At 50.4% G+C, this 15,078-nt stretch overlaps 1 protein-coding gene across 1 annotated transcript; it reads left to right on the top strand.

The window, feature by feature from the left end:
* Positions 1 to 5,194: 5,194 nt before the first annotated feature.
* On the top strand, positions 5,195 to 12,200 carry ZFP36L1 (ZFP36 ring finger protein like 1; the record flags this gene model as incomplete). Its single annotated transcript, XM_084240287.1, has 4 exons — positions 5,195 to 5,213; positions 5,511 to 5,581; positions 8,601 to 8,783; positions 11,244 to 12,200. 4 exons carry the CDS (start codon positions 5,195 to 5,197, stop codon positions 12,198 to 12,200), a joined length of 1,230 nt encoding a protein of 409 aa, XP_084096413.1.
* Positions 12,201 to 15,078: the final 2,878 nt, after the last annotated feature.

The following is a 15,078-nucleotide window of genomic DNA, read 5'->3' as shown; positions in this document are numbered from 1 at the left end:
AGCTGATTTATAGATGCTCTACAGTTGAGTATAGTCGACCCGCTGGGGCTAATGCCTAGCTGGATCCGCTGTGGGCATTTATTATAAGATTGCTCTTTGCAGTGTCTGTGCCTGTCCAGCCAAATCCCTTGGTGGTCTGCCATACAGGACAGTGGTCATGGCTGGCTAAGTTGCCAAAGGAGAGAATTATTTATCGAGGCCCTACTGTGTGCTAAGCCCTGTGTCAGGCCCTGGGGATTGGTGTCTGTCACAATGGGGCACACATCCTGGTGGGATAGGAGGTGTCAGAAAGTTAAATGACTGCAAAAACCAATGATTACTATCATATTTCATAGTGACAGTCTGAATGTTTTTCCCTAAGATTGGGATCAGGGTAAAGGTATCCACTCTCACCATGCCTGTTAACATCAGAACGGAAGTCTTTTCAGGGCAATGAGGGAAGAAAAAGAAATGTAATGCCTAAGATAAGAAAGGAAGAAATTAAACTATTTCTATTTGCAGATAATGTGATTGTCTATGTTAAAAAAAAAAAACTAAATTCAAGGAATCTACCAAAAAATACCTTCTTAAAAGTGAATTTTGTGCCGTGATCACAGGATAAAAAAAATCCATACACAAAAATTAGCTCTAGTCCTAGACGCCAGTAATGAAAAGTTGGAAACTGAAATTAAGAAAAAAAAATAACAGTAGTTTCAAAAAAAAGCTTGCATATGGAATATCTGGTATAAAATTTAACAAACTATGTATCTCTATGATAAAACAACTATCGACCATTGATTAAAGAAATCAAAGACTTAAATAGTTACACTATGTTCAGGGACTAGAAGACACAGTGTAATAAACATGCCATTCCTCCTGAATTGATCTCTACATTTAGTGCAGTTTCAAGAAAAATCCTGGTAGGACTTTTTCTTTTTTTGGTAGATATAGACAAGCTTATTATAAAATTTATAAGAAAATGCAAAGGAGCTAGAATAGCTAAAACAATTTTGAAAAATAAGGATAAGTTTGGAGGAATTATACTACCTGATTTGAAGACTTCCTATAAAGCTACAATAATCAAGACAGTGTGGTGCTAGTGAAGGAATATACAGATCAACAGAGCAGAATAAAGAGACACGGAAATATGATCTGCTGAATTTTGAACAAGTGCAAAAGCAATTTTGTAAAAAAAAAGATAGTGTCTTAAAAAAAAAGATAGTGACTGGACTGGACATCCGTAAGCAAAAAGGGGAACCTTAACCTAAATCTCACATCTTATGTAAAATCGAACTCCACATGAATATCAGATCTAAATGTAAAACATAAAGTTATAAAACTTTAAGAAGAAAACATGGAAAACTTAGTGACCTAGGATTAAGCAGAGTTCTTAGATGTGGCACAATTCACAAAGGTAAAATCACTGAATTGCTGAATCACTGCATCAAAATTCAGAACTTCTGCTTTGTGAAAGATACTTTGTTCAGGTAATGAAAAGGCAAGGTGCAGACTGAAGAGAATATTTGCAAATCACATCTACAACAAAGGAGCTGTATCCAGAATAGATAAAGAACTCTCAAAACTTAATAGTAAGAAAACAAATGAACCAATTAAAAAATATGCAAGATTGGAACAGACACTTCACCAGAAGATATGCAGATGGCAAATAAACCATAAAAAGATGTTCAACATCATTAGCCATTAGTGAAAAGCAAACTAAAACCATGATGAAATAACTAATACACACGAGTAGGATGACTAAAATAAAAACTACTGACTGCTGAGGACATGGAGGAAGTAGAAATGCTCCTATATTGCTGGTGGAGATACGAGATGGTATTTTCACTTTGGAAAAGTTTGGCAGTTTTTTATAAACTTCACATACACTTAAACATATGGCCAATGAACCCTACTCCAAGTTACTTGCCTTAGACAAGTAAGAACTTATATTCATAAAACAATCTGGATACAAATGTTTATTGTAGCCATATTCATAATGGCCCAAACCTGGAAGCAATCCAACATTCTTCAACAGGTGGGTTGATAAACAAACAGTGGTGTCCCCCATAGTGCAACACTGCCCTTTAATAAAAAGGAACAGACTATTGATACATGCAACAACTTGGGTAAATCTCAAAGGCATTATTCTGTGTGAAATCATACATACACATGATTCCATTGACAGAATATTCTGGAAAAGAAAAGACCGCAGTATAGAGAACAGTTAGCAGTTGCCAGAATAAGGGATGGGGGAGGAAGACAAGGGGAATAGCATGTGGGAGTTTTGGGGGCTTGGTGGTACTGTTGTTTCCTGAATATGGTGGTTGTTACATGAATCTAGTTACACGTTGAAGTTCATAGAACTGTATACCAAATAAAAGTCAATGTTACTGTAAGTTAAGTAAAAAGAAGCCTACAGGAACAAATGTATACATAGAAACTGAAACAACTACTTTGAATGAAATGAACCTTCCATGAGGACAGAAGAGAAGGCAAATCCTTACACTGTGTGTGTGTGTGTGTGTGTGTGTGTGTGCGCGCGTGTAGGGGGACTGGACATCTAGAATGGTTTCCTGAGGAAGTGATGCTTGAGCTGGGTTCTGAAGAAAGATTTAGAATTTACTTGGGCCAAAGTAAGGGCAATTAAGACAAAAGAAATAGCATGTGTGAAGACCTTGGGGCTGGAGGAAGGAAGGTTCATTTTCAAGAGAAACTGACAAACGCAGGGTTGCCCTGAGGGGCCGGAGAGGAGGTATAGGGAACAGGAGGGGGGAGCTTTAAGAGAAAGTCAGATTACCCTAGACTAAGGATTTGGGGTTTATTCTAAGAGCTTTAGGTGATTGTGAGATGCCATCAGATCTAGCTTTTGAAAAAGATCACTTGGGCTGCCATGGGAGGGAAGGTTTGACCGAGGGTGGGGTGGAGCCTAACTCCGGAGTCCTGGATTTGGAAAGAACCTCTAAAATAGGGTAGGTGTTCAGTCCTGGTGCTACTTGGGAGAGATGATTTTTGATTGTGGGGGCATGGTCCTGCATGTGCAGGTCGTTTAGCAGCATCCTGGCTTCTATTTTCAAGGCACCAGTAACACGGATCTTTGCCCTCTAATTGTGACTACCAAAAAACGTTTTCCAGATATTGCTAAACGTTCACTGGGGGGCAAATTCACCATCTCCTGTGTGTGTGTGTGTGTGTGTTTAAAGCACTGTTTAAATAAAACCACCAAATTCTCATGGACTATGGGGCTGGACCACACCCTCACTGCAGCAGAACCTGGGGTGTGGTGAGGAGGAGCATTTGTATAGTTTTAGAAGCTTCCCAGGTTATTCTGCTGAGTGACATGAGCACCGCTGTTCTAGTCCAGCCCTGTTCATCTACAGATCTGAACACGGAAGTGCAGAAAAGAGAATGACCGGCTGGATTAGAAGCAGAGTAGCTCTACAAGCCAAGATTCCTGACTCAGGCCAGAACTCATTCCATTAGAATATGTCACCACCTCTCCAAGCGGCACAGCGCCCTCCCTGGGAAGAGAAGCCCAGCCTCCCTGAGTTACTAACTCAGAATGTTTCCTCCTGCTGCTAGATTTAGAGTGACCAAAGTATCCTAATGGGTTCAGCAAAAAGTGACAAAATTTCATAGGTAAACTACTCAGAACAGAATCCTGAGGCCGAGGTAATAGGGAAGTTGTTGCCCTCAAGGGGTTTATATTCCAGTGGCAGAAAAACACATCATTTCCATAAAATGCAGCTAGAATGCGGGAGCGCTACAGGCTGCAATGGCACCACTGGGAGAGGCATTTTGCTGTTGGGGGAGCTGCCTGAAGCCCCAGCAGGAGGAACCTCTGGGGCAAACCCCCAGGAGGGGTATGCAGCAACCACCAGCAACTGCTAGCAGTTTCGAGTGGCTGGAGGGCAAATGGATGGCTGAGCAAAGCACACTAGCTGGAAGGAGTTTGACCTCCCCACCATCCCAGAGGGTACGTGACCTTTTCCAAGTTGTGCAACTGGTGACCGATGAGCTGGTCACCAAGGAGTAGCTTCCTAATCAAAGTCTAGGTGACTCAAGACTCTTGGGCTATCCTGTGCCTCTGGGCAGTTCTAGGCAAGATAGGGGGAAGTGCAGCTGTGGGCCAGCCTGAGAACTGAATGGAACTGGGGGTCATTTCTGCAGGGAAAGCATTAAGACAATGAGGGTTTTGGATGTCCACATCTGGCAGAGGGCCTGGCAACCAGAGCCACGCCAGCCCTGGGCTGGCTTTACAGTAGTCCTAGCAGGTAGTGGCTGCTCCCTGAGCTACACCCCAGGTCCCAGACACTGTGTACAGCTGCAAGATGGTAGACCCTCCACTGCCCTCTCTTTGAGGCCCCTGCCTGGTTTGGGGTTGGGGAGAATACTGGCAACCTACTGAGGCCCACCCTGTGCTACAGAGCTTAGAGAGAAGAAACTGGCTTTACTGTCAACAGGGCCCAGTGACCTAGTTTTCAGAAATACTTATGATGGCAATCAAGTATTTTTCAGTCAGGCAGCAGACTCCTGCCATCTCTTCCTTGCTCTTCCCCAAGCTCCTTACTAGGCCTTCTCCCTTTTCTAGGCCTTGGGCCTGCCTTGCCAGGCCTGGGGTGGGGGAAGATAGTGATGCATATCAAGGTTTTGTTGACTATGCCACTGTGTAAGTCTATAAGGAAAAACCCTTTTGCAAACTGAATTTGTTTCATGGGGTAATAAAGCCCCAAGACTGGCTTAATTTACAATGGCTTGGCAAATAAAAGGGTCCAGGTAGGCATGGAGCTGGGCACACTATGGCCAATCTTAGGCAGTGTTGTTATCCCAGTTTTAGAGATGAGGTTTTGGTCAGAGGCTTGAAGGCAGGGCCAAAAGATTTGGATCCAGAACAATTCAATTTCAAAGTCTTGTGCCACTGACCTCAAACCGTGGTTTTTGAGTCATTAGGAGGAAAATGACCAAAACATGAAGAATCCTGGTCCCACCCAGACGGATTCTGATTTTGTGCGTTCAAGCCAAGCAAGCTGCATCTCACCCAGGTAACTCCCCAGCTGCACCTGGCCTCACCTCCCTCTCTTCCTAACCCAGTGACTCTGCGGGGGTGGGGTGGGGGTCCCCGGATCTCAGGTAGCAGCGGCTGGGGGTAGGGTGGGGGCCCAATCAGAAGAATTTGCGGGAGTTTCCAAATGACCTGAAAGCGGGGTGGTAGTGCAACATGGCAGCGTTCTGCGATGGCAGGTCCTCAGCTGCAATCGGGGCCGGGAGAGAGCTCTGGGGAGGGAGGGGTTGACTCGGAAGGCGCTGGTGACAAGGACGAGGCCCGGTCGTCCGCTGCGAGGGGGTGGGGTGGACCGCCCGGCGTCCCATAGTCTCACCTGCCGCGGGTGCGCCCAGGTCCAGACTGGCAGGTGAATATATTCGTCGCGCTCCCCTAATTCCGCGGCCTTTCACTTTACCCCTTTCATAAAACCTACAACCCCCACGCCGAGAGCACCTCGCCAGCCCCTCCTCGCGAGGTCACCGGCTCGCAGCGGGCGGGAGGGCCCGGCTCCGGGCCCGTGGCGAGGCCCTGGCGGTCGCCTCCCGCTCGGCGGCGGTGCAGGTGACCCGGGGCCTCTCCCGGGGCCGCGCGGGGCAGGAGCCAGAGGGCGCGCGGCGGAGCGCAGGAGGCGGGGAGGCCGCACACGCCTCCCGTCGGGCTGCCTGCCCGGGTCGGGGCTCCGCCGCGCTCCTGCGGTCACCCGGCACCTGCCGAGCCCGTCCGGGCGGGGGCGGGCGGCTCCAGCCCTCAGACCCCCCCGCCCCCCTCGCCCCGCCCGGCTGGACGGGGCGCCCGGGCCGCCGCTGGGTCAGCGAAGGGTTAAGAAGACTAGTCCCCTCCCCTCGGCTCCCTCGCTCTTGGAAAGTCCCCGAAATGACGTTTCAACCCGACAATTAAAAAAAGAGTTTAATTACAGAGACAGGCTCGGGAGCTGGAACAAACCCGGTCGGTCGACGGGGCCGGTAAACAACTCCGGGGCGAGCGGGCCAGGCTGGCGGCCGCCCCGCAGAGCGCGCGCCCCCGGCCGCCGGGAGGGGCGGGGAGGGCCCGCAGGGAGTTGGAAAAGCGGAGGAAATTCGAGGAATCGGCGTTCTCTTTGAAAAAAAATATTTTTTTTTTAGCTAGCCCGGGGCGCGAGGCCGCGTGATGGTACTTGGGGCCAGTCCCGCAGCGGCTGAACAGCGCGAGCGGGTCGGCAGGGTCCGGGGCCCGGAGGCAGCCCCCCACCCCCCGCTCCCGGTCCCCCTCCCCCAGCACCCCCAGCCGGGCTTCGCGAACCCTCGGGGGTTAAAGACCAACGAGCCCTTTATTTTCGGGGGAGGGGGTGTGGATAAAAAACCGAAATAGCTTCACACAGGACGCAGACTAACCTTGTGGTTTAACGCGCACCCCACTCTGTCCTGAAATCTGGAACTCATTACTTCATCACCAAAAAACTGCACGAAACCACCCCCCACCCCACCCCACCCGACCCCACCCCACCCCCTTCTTGGAGCTGAGGAGAGAGCAAACAGCCCTTTAAGAAAGAAACTTACATTTGAATGATTTAAATTAAGGTGGATGGAAGTTATTTCCATTTCTGGCGCTTGCCAGATTTCAAGAAAAGCCGAAAAATGGGAGCAGGGGGAGGGAAGCAACAGGCGGTTGGACAGCAGAAGAAGAAAAAGCCAGGGACAGCGGCCAGATGTAAACTGGGGCTATCCATTTAAGTCAGAGGGTACATCTAAAAGCAAACCCGGCTGGGGATCACGTCGATGCGTGGCTGCAGCAAAAGTGGTGTGTTTCGCAAAGATGAAACTGTTCCTAAAACAGTTGTGATTTGGAAGGTTTCCCGGGGTCTGCTCGGAGTTGAGGAATAAATAAGAAATGCAATAAAAATGCGTGTATGTGTGTGTGTGTGCGCGCGCGCGCGCGCGCGGGGGTGTGAGTCGGGGGGGGGGGGCGGGGGGCGGGTGGTGGTGAGAGCGCGGCTCGGCCCGCCCCATCTTTCCAAAGAAACGTGTTCATAATGGGGTGACCTAATTACATCGCAATGGAACCCGCTCTTAGCCACTCAGCGCACGGGGTTTCATAACAGACCCAGCGGCCTCGAGTGCTGGGAAGAAACGTGCGAGGGCCCAGGAGGCGGCCTGGCACGCGGGGAGACGGGAAAGAAACGCAACCCCCAGATGTCCGCCTGGGTCGTCACTGCAGCACCCCAGCGAAGGCGCAGGGGGCGAGTGGAGTACAAGTTAACCATTTCTTATCTGTGTGGGTGGCAGGATAGCCTATCCTAATAGTAAACAAATATATTTTATAGTCTTTGAAAGAGTAAGAATTGGGGGGTCTTTCGGTTTCGAGGCGTCCACGCTTCCCCTCCCCCCGTCCCGCCAAAACAGCGCAGCGTGACGAGCCATATGTTCCGTTCCCTTGGGGGCGGGGGAGAAGCAACAATAAGTTGAAAGTGTCGCCTCCCCCTGTTTTTTTTTTTGGCTTCATTCTTACCAAAGTAACTTTTCATTGTTCAAGCGTCTCGGCGGGTGGGGTGGGGTGGGAAGTGGAGGCGCGGCCCGCGGTCCAGCGCGCGCGTGGAAAGTGGTGCATTGCTGGGTGGGTTTATGGGGTGGGGGTGGCCTGGAAGGGACACTCGCGAGGATTCGGATTTTCTTTAAAAAAAGTTTAAAGAGTGGGTTCGTGAAGAAATGTCATTCCCAGGCTTGTAGAAACTATCTGCCCAGGGGGTGGTCTTTCTCGCTCTCCGCCCCCACCCCGACCCTGGCCCCCACTCCAAGGGGCGGCTGCAAAGCGAGCGCGGGTGGAGACGCGTGGGGCGCGCTAAATTGTCTTCCAGGCCAGGTTCCCCTGCAGGAAAAAGTCTCCCTCGTTCCACACCCCCCCACCCCACCTCCCGCGGGAAAAACTTAAAAACCCTGGACTTGCACACTTGGTGCGTCCCACGTGTCCAGCCTCCTGGCCCTGCCGGTTTGCGGAGAGCAGTGGGGTGCGAAAGAAAAGTCGGGCAAAGAGTACACGGTGCGGGAACCTGGAGCTGTTTGAAGGGGGATCTGCTCAAGATGGAAACCGCAGCCAGGGCGCAGCGCACTGGCCTCTGCTCCCGCTTGCGAAAAGAGAAAGTGGAGCCCGCCTTCCTGCCCGACAAAAAAAACAACAACACAACAACAAGCACCCCGAAGAGGGTGGAATGAATGACGTCACAGAGCCGCGCTCCGAGGCTGACAAAGGGGGGGGGCGCGCCCCTCCCCCTCTGCGCCCCGCGCGGCCCCGGACAGGGGCGCCTCCAGCGCTGGGTGGCGAGGCGAGCGGGCTCGAAACTTTTCCTCTTTAAGAAAAAAAGTTGTGCACGGCTCGGAGTGGGGTTTTTTTTTTTTTTCTTCGCCTTCTTTCCTCGTCTCACCCCCCTCTTCTTCCTTTTGAAAGTTTTTTTTTTTTTTCCCCCGAGTTTGACCGCATGGCTGATTCAACTTCAGTGTCAATCAACTTTTTTTCCTCCTCTTCCACATTTAAATAAGTTTGAAGCTCCTCCTCTTCCCCCCCCGGCCCACAGAATCTGAAACTATAAATTGGGCTTCGCGCGCCGCAGCCCGGGAGAGTCAGAAAGGCAAGGGGCGGCGGGAGCAGGCGTGTGGGACTCCAGACCGGAGAGCCGGAGGCTGCGCCTTCCCCGCACCGGGACCTTCGCGACGCACCAAATTCTTGTCCCTGCCCCGTGCGAGCGCCCACGATGACCACCACCATCTTCGACTTGAGCGAAGTTTTATGCAAGGTAAAGTGGACGGAACGTGTACGTCTTCCAAGTCTTTTTCTGATCCCTTTTGCTTTCAAAAAGAACTCCAAAAGTTTCAAGTTTTGGAAAGTAGGGCGAAGGAAGCAGTGTAATCAGATGGTTCTTTTTTCCCGGTCCATTTCCCCTCCAGTTTGGAGGAATTTGGCCCTCTGCTCTCCACCCTTTGAGTTTCGAAAGTTCTTGGTGGAGGCTACAGGGGAATCTGGAGACCGGAGTTTTGGGGGGCGAAGTGTGCGTGGTAGACTGCTCTTGGGGACACGGGGCACAGGCTGGGATTGGGGCACCTTTTCGGCGATTCTTTCGTCCCTAACGTGGGGCTTGAGTCCAGTTTTGCTGGCCTGCTCGGTTTCCACCCGTGTGCGCCCAGAGCCTGCAGCCGCATTGCCGGCCTGTGGGGCTGGGAGGGGGCTCCCTCGGAGAAGTGAGGCTTGGGAGGACGTTTTGCGGGGATGTTTCCCCCCTTTGTTTTGGGGCGGGACTGGGAATCTGCGAAGAGGAAAAAGGGGCCGAGAGTTCTGATTCAAAAGGATGTTGCAAAACGAGCTTGTCGTGGGGCTTCTGTTCCCCCCCCATCACGGTTGGGTGTCCTCCGGGGATAGGCCATGGAGCTGCAAATTTGGGGGTTGAGGGTTGGCTTGGCCCACTTGCCTGTTTTCTGAAGGATCTGGGTTCATTGGTATAGAGAGGTTAGGGGTGGGACACCAGGAGAATATGCAGGCCTGAGCTCTAGGGTCGTAGCAAATAAGGATTTAATGGGGGCTTCCATATTCAGGCGGAGCTGCTTGCCAGCCGGCTGTGAAAGAATGCTAGTTTGAAACCCGGATGGTAACAGGGATACCGTTTAAGTGCAGGAAGCAAAAGCCTAGGGATTTTATTAAGGTTTTTTCATTCCCCTCGCCCCAATTTGAAAGAGGGAAGCTGCTGGGCCAGTTATAATTGCTAAAGTGTTTTGCCTTCTTCTTTTAAACACGTTGGGTCATGTTGCTCTCTTTCCCAGCTTGCTTCTCCAGTCGGCTCAGCTGCCAGGGCCTCAGGGCTGCAGGGTTGGGGTGCAGAGACGCGCTGGAATTGAAGAGCAACATCAAAAAAAGTTTGAATTTCAGCTTCATTTCCTGGCTCTGCTTTCCCCACACTGCAGTTGCCCTGGCGGCTGGCTGAGCCCTCCTACTGCAGGCCCTTTTCCCTTCTCCAGGCTCCGGCTTTGATCTAGTGCTTTTCTTTCCCTTGCCCCTTCCCCCACAGTACTTTTTAAATGAACCTCATTGTTGGAAACCGGCTCTCAACTTGGTTCCTGTAATCCGCTCCGTGGGGTGGTTGCTGTTACAGATTCCTGGTCCTTCACAACTGATCCTAAGGGACCAACTTTAGAATTTGCACAATGACACCCACACGGGCAGAGAGGCCAGCTTCCAGGTCCCCTGTTAGCACCCTTTCCAAATCCTGGGTACAGCTTGGGCAGGTGACTAGGTGACTAGGGTCCCCTCAGAACAGAAATCTGCCTGTGGTGGCCCTGTCCTCCCTCTTCAAATTCAAATCCACTGTTGACCGGGAGCTGTGAGTGGGGGTGGTGGGGGTGGTGGGGGGGTAGTTTTTTCCTTCCCACCTGTGGTTTGATGTTAAAGATTAAACACTCAGCTCTGCTCTTGCAACTAGGAGGCTAATTGTAAAGACATCTTTCCCGTGGAGAGGGAGGGGTTGGGCAGGGAATGGTTGGGGTGATCGCTGAAGGCACCCCGTTCTGTGGAAGTATGGGGTGATTAGTTTTATTTTCAGGCATTACCTCTCCCCAGCCATAGCTGAGGGGTTTCTCCTGATGCTCCCTCACCCTCTCTCCCCAGCAAGTTAAAGCAGGGGCATTCTGGAAACCTGTTGTCAGAGGAAGAGACACTTCTGAAAGGAGGAAGTTGAGAGGCTGGGGGCCAGGTTTGGGGGGTGGGGGAGGGAGGAAGGGGGGCGCGCACAAGGATGGTGGTGGTGGTGGTAATTAAGCAGGGACTTATTGAAAGGGGATGTGACTCTTTGTTGCTCATGGTCTCCTGAGGTTTACTTCATTTTGTTAGGCGCAGGGGGGGAATCTAGAGAAATGATTTGTAGGAGATACTTTGGGCCAACTCATTTATTTGGGAGGTAAAGAAGTTGTGTTTTACGGCTAAAAATGCTAGCACTGGGCACAGGATCTGGGGGTGCATTCCGGGCGTTGGCCTGGAGTTAGGGTGCATGCATGAAACACTTTCTCAGGTAGGCCGGGATCTTGTAGCTTCTTAAGCATGGGCTTTGGAGGCTGGTCAGGGGGGAGGGAGGGACAGGGGCAGAGGTGGAGATGGTTCCTTTGAGAGAGATGGGGCATTTCTGATTGTGGAGAGGCTGCCGTTAGCGGGCCTTCTTGGACCTGGTGAATGGCCCTTGTCACTCACCAACCTTTCTCTTCTCTCCCTTCAGGGTAACATGCTCAACTACAGTGCTCCCAGTGCAGGGGGCTGCCTGTTGGACAGGAAGGCGGTGGGCACCCCTACTGGTGGGGGCTTCCCCCGGAGGCACTCAGTCACCCTGCCCAGCTCCAAGTTCCACCAGAACCAGCTCCTCAGCAGCCTCAAGGGTGAGCCGGCCCCACCTTTGAGCTCTCGGGACAGCCGCTTCCGAGATCGCTCATTCTCAGAAGGGGGCGACCGGCTGCTGCCCACCCAGAAGCAGCCAGGGAGTGGCCAGGTCAACTCCAGCCGCTATAAGACGGAGCTGTGTCGCCCCTTCGAGGAGAACGGTGCCTGTAAGTACGGAGACAAGTGCCAGTTCGCACACGGCATCAACGAGCTCCGAAGCTTGACCCGCCACCCCAAGTACAAGACGGAGCTGTGCCGCACCTTCCACACCATCGGCTTTTGCCCATACGGGCCCCGCTGCCACTTCATCCACAACGCCGAGGAGCGCCGCGCCCTGGCCGGGGCCCGGGACTTTTCCGCTGACCGTCCCCGCCTCCAGCATAGCTTTAGCTTTGCTGGGTTTCCCAGTGCCGCTGCCACCGCCGCTGCCACAGGGCTGCTGGACAGCCCCACATCCATCACCCCACCCCCCATCCTGAGTGCTGATGACCTTTTGGGCTCACCCACCCTGCCCGATGGCACCAATAACCCCTTTGCCTTCTCCAGCCAGGAGCTGGCGAGCCTCTTTGCCCCTAGCATGGGGTTGCCCGGTGGTGGCTCCCCAACTACCTTCCTCTTCAGGCCCATGTCCGAGTCCCCTCACATGTTTGACTCTCCCCCCAGCCCTCAGGATTCTCTCTCGGACCAGGAGGGCTACCTGAGCAGCTCGAGCAGCAGCCACAGTGGCTCAGACTCCCCCACTTTGGACAACTCAAGACGCCTGCCCATTTTCAGCAGACTTTCCATCTCAGATGACTAAACCAGGGTAGGGAGGGACCCCCTGCCTGCCGCCTCCCACCCCCACCCACATCTCCTACCCTTGCCTCCCTTCCCATCCAACCCTTCATTAACAAGGTTAAGCTCAACCCCTTTTTCCCAGAACCTTGGAATGCCCCTCCCTCTCCCCCTTTTTATACCCCTCCCCCCCAAACATAAGGACAAGTCAATTTGTCAGTAGCTTCCTCTGGCTTGAAACCCCCTCCCCTCGATTTTATAACCCACTTACCATGCAGATCAGACAAGTCCCATATTTGTCAGTAGATGCCTTTTTTTCTCCTCCCGGCTTAAGCCTTAAGTGCCAAATCCCAAAAGAAAAAGCAGTAACAGTTTACAGAAGCAACTTTAGTGCCTTGTAATCTAACTTTGTCACTGTGACTACATTACCTCTTCAGCGCCAGAGGGCACCCGTGGGCCTCCTGGAGCCTTTGCCCATGGGGGGGGGGGGAGGGAGACCCAGAACCAGCAGCTCCCTCCACTGGCGACACAAATGCACCTTCCCTAACACACCTTCTCCTCTCCTCTCTTCCCAGAACCCCCCAGCCCCCCACCCCCTCCTTGGGAGAGTTGTTGCCAGACTTGGGTTTTTGGGGAAACCTATCTTGACATTCAAAACCTTTTCCTTCGCGGCCCGAACCTCTTTGACTAGTCTTGCTGGGTTCAGTAGGTCTACAGGAAGGAGAGCTGAAAAAGTGGATGAAGATTGTGACATAAGTGGGACTGTGTGATTTTAATTTTTTCTTTCTTTTTTTTTTTTAAGTGGGGAGGAAGGGGAAGCTAGATGGACTATGAGAGACTTGATTTTGGTGCTAAAGTTCCCCAGTTCATATGTGACATCTACAAAAAAAAAATAACAAAAAATGAGAGAAAAGCTAAAAAAAACCATGTGAGGGCGGAGCAGTTAATGGTATCCATTCCACATACAATATCTGTAAAAGGATTTCCCGTAGAAGTAGTTTTAATGGTTTTGCTCTAGAATACCGTAGGTCTATCCTTAGAGCACTCACGCCATGCTTTTTTCCCTGGGTTTTAAACTTCATATAACTTTCAGAAATTGGAGAGCAAAAAGTTTGCTTGTCACTGCACATCAATATAAAAAAGCTTATTTAACTTATCAAAACGTATTTATTGCCAAACTATGCTTTTTTTTTTGTTAATTTTGTTCATATTTATCGGGATGACAAATCCATAGAATATATTCTTTTATGTTAAATTATGATCTTCATATTAATCTTAAAATTTTGTGACGTCTTTCCTTTTTTTCCACAGTTTTAATATATTATTCTTCAACGACATTTTTTGTAACTTTACACTTTTTTTGGTTATTTTATTTTAAAAAAATGAAAAATTAATTTAAAAAAATGCAAAAAACTGTTGGATTATTTATTTTAGAAATTTCCCCCCTTTGTGTTGGACTGCAAATTGAGTTTCTTCCTCTTTAGGCCTTTCACAACTAGGACTGAGAATGTATGTAAAAGTTCTGTGACAGTACAGAAGGAAAACAACTTTTCATGTATAGCTTCTAAAAAAGGGAAAAAAAAATAATAAACCCTTTGACTTCCATGTGCCCATTTCAAGACATTCCGATTGCAGATTTGAGGTTCCGGATTCCAGGTGTGGAGTTTTCCAATATTAATGCAAACAGAACTGGCGCGCACACATACACACACACACACACAGACACACACAGACACACACATACATTAAGATGAATGTAATTATTATTCCTCTTGCTGGTCACTACCGTCGCTTTCTATTTTTCTTTGTGTGAATTTATTTAAAAGAACTTTTTGTAACGACTATTTGCAGTTTAAAAATCAATAAACCCCGTTTTTTCAAGAAACAGTGATGGTGAAGCTGGTTCTACTTTGTAGGTTTGCCCCTCGGGTGTGACGCAGGCTGGGAGGAGGAGGGTATTGGCTGCTTCCTTCTCATCAAGCCCCCTTAGCCCTTTGGTTCTTGCTGCTTGTTGACTGAGCTCTGGGGACGGTGCGTAGGAACTGTACTTCTGTATTTTCTGCCCCGTGTTGGTTGTTGATAAGGGGCCAGCCTTGCCCACTGTGTGGCCTTGGAGGTTCTTGGGGAATTAGAAGCATAGGGACTTCCCAATTTTCCCTTGCCTGGCCTTTGGGTGGTATTTGAGTGAAGGAGTGGCCTAGCCCCTGGTGTTCTGGTGAGCTTTAAGTTTGAGTGAGTTTTTATTTAGGAGCTTCCAGACTTGTTTTTTCTCATAGGAAATTTGCCCCGAAGTCCTAGCCCTTCCATGCTTACCCACCTAGTGTGGGCATGATGAAGCATTGCAGGCTTTGAGAGGGCCCTCCAGGTGGTGAGGGGAGGCTCAGTCACAGCCCTGGGGATGGCAAGAGGAGAATCACCTGGTGCCCACCTGTGTTTCTATGAGGGGTGGGGGTGGGCGCTTATTTAAATGGCCAGGGTTATGCAGGGAGTGGGCAGTAGTTCCTACAACCTTAGTCTTTGTCACACCCCTGATTCCATGCAGAGGAGGTGGGTTGACATCTTGGGAAGTGTGTGTGGGGTTCCGTTGTCTCAAACTACCCCAATCAAAGCCACAAGCCAACTTGGAGGGGCATTTCACGGGCTAGAAAGGATGGATTCTGAGATCCCTGAGTGGTTCTTGGGAGAATTTCTTTGTTGGGAACCAGGAATGGGTATTGCTGAGACTTAACTTCGGTTCCTTGCCTTCAGGTTTGGTGGGGGGGGGAAGCTAAATTTCTACCTTCATACTATCCAATTGCCACAAAAGTGAGCTTTTCTGTAAAGTGAGCTTTACAGCAGACACTGGCCAGGCTAGGGCTGTCCTTGAAGCTGGGGAAGCTATACCTTAGGTCTGACTTCTACCT

The sequence above is a fragment of the Talpa europaea genome, assembly GCF_964194135.1.
Source record: "Talpa europaea genome assembly, chromosome: 8".
NCBI lineage: Eukaryota > Metazoa > Chordata > Mammalia > Eulipotyphla > Talpidae > Talpa > Talpa europaea.
The sequence above is the reverse complement of the archived record's forward strand: the minus strand, read 5'-3'. Positions and strand labels throughout refer to the sequence as shown.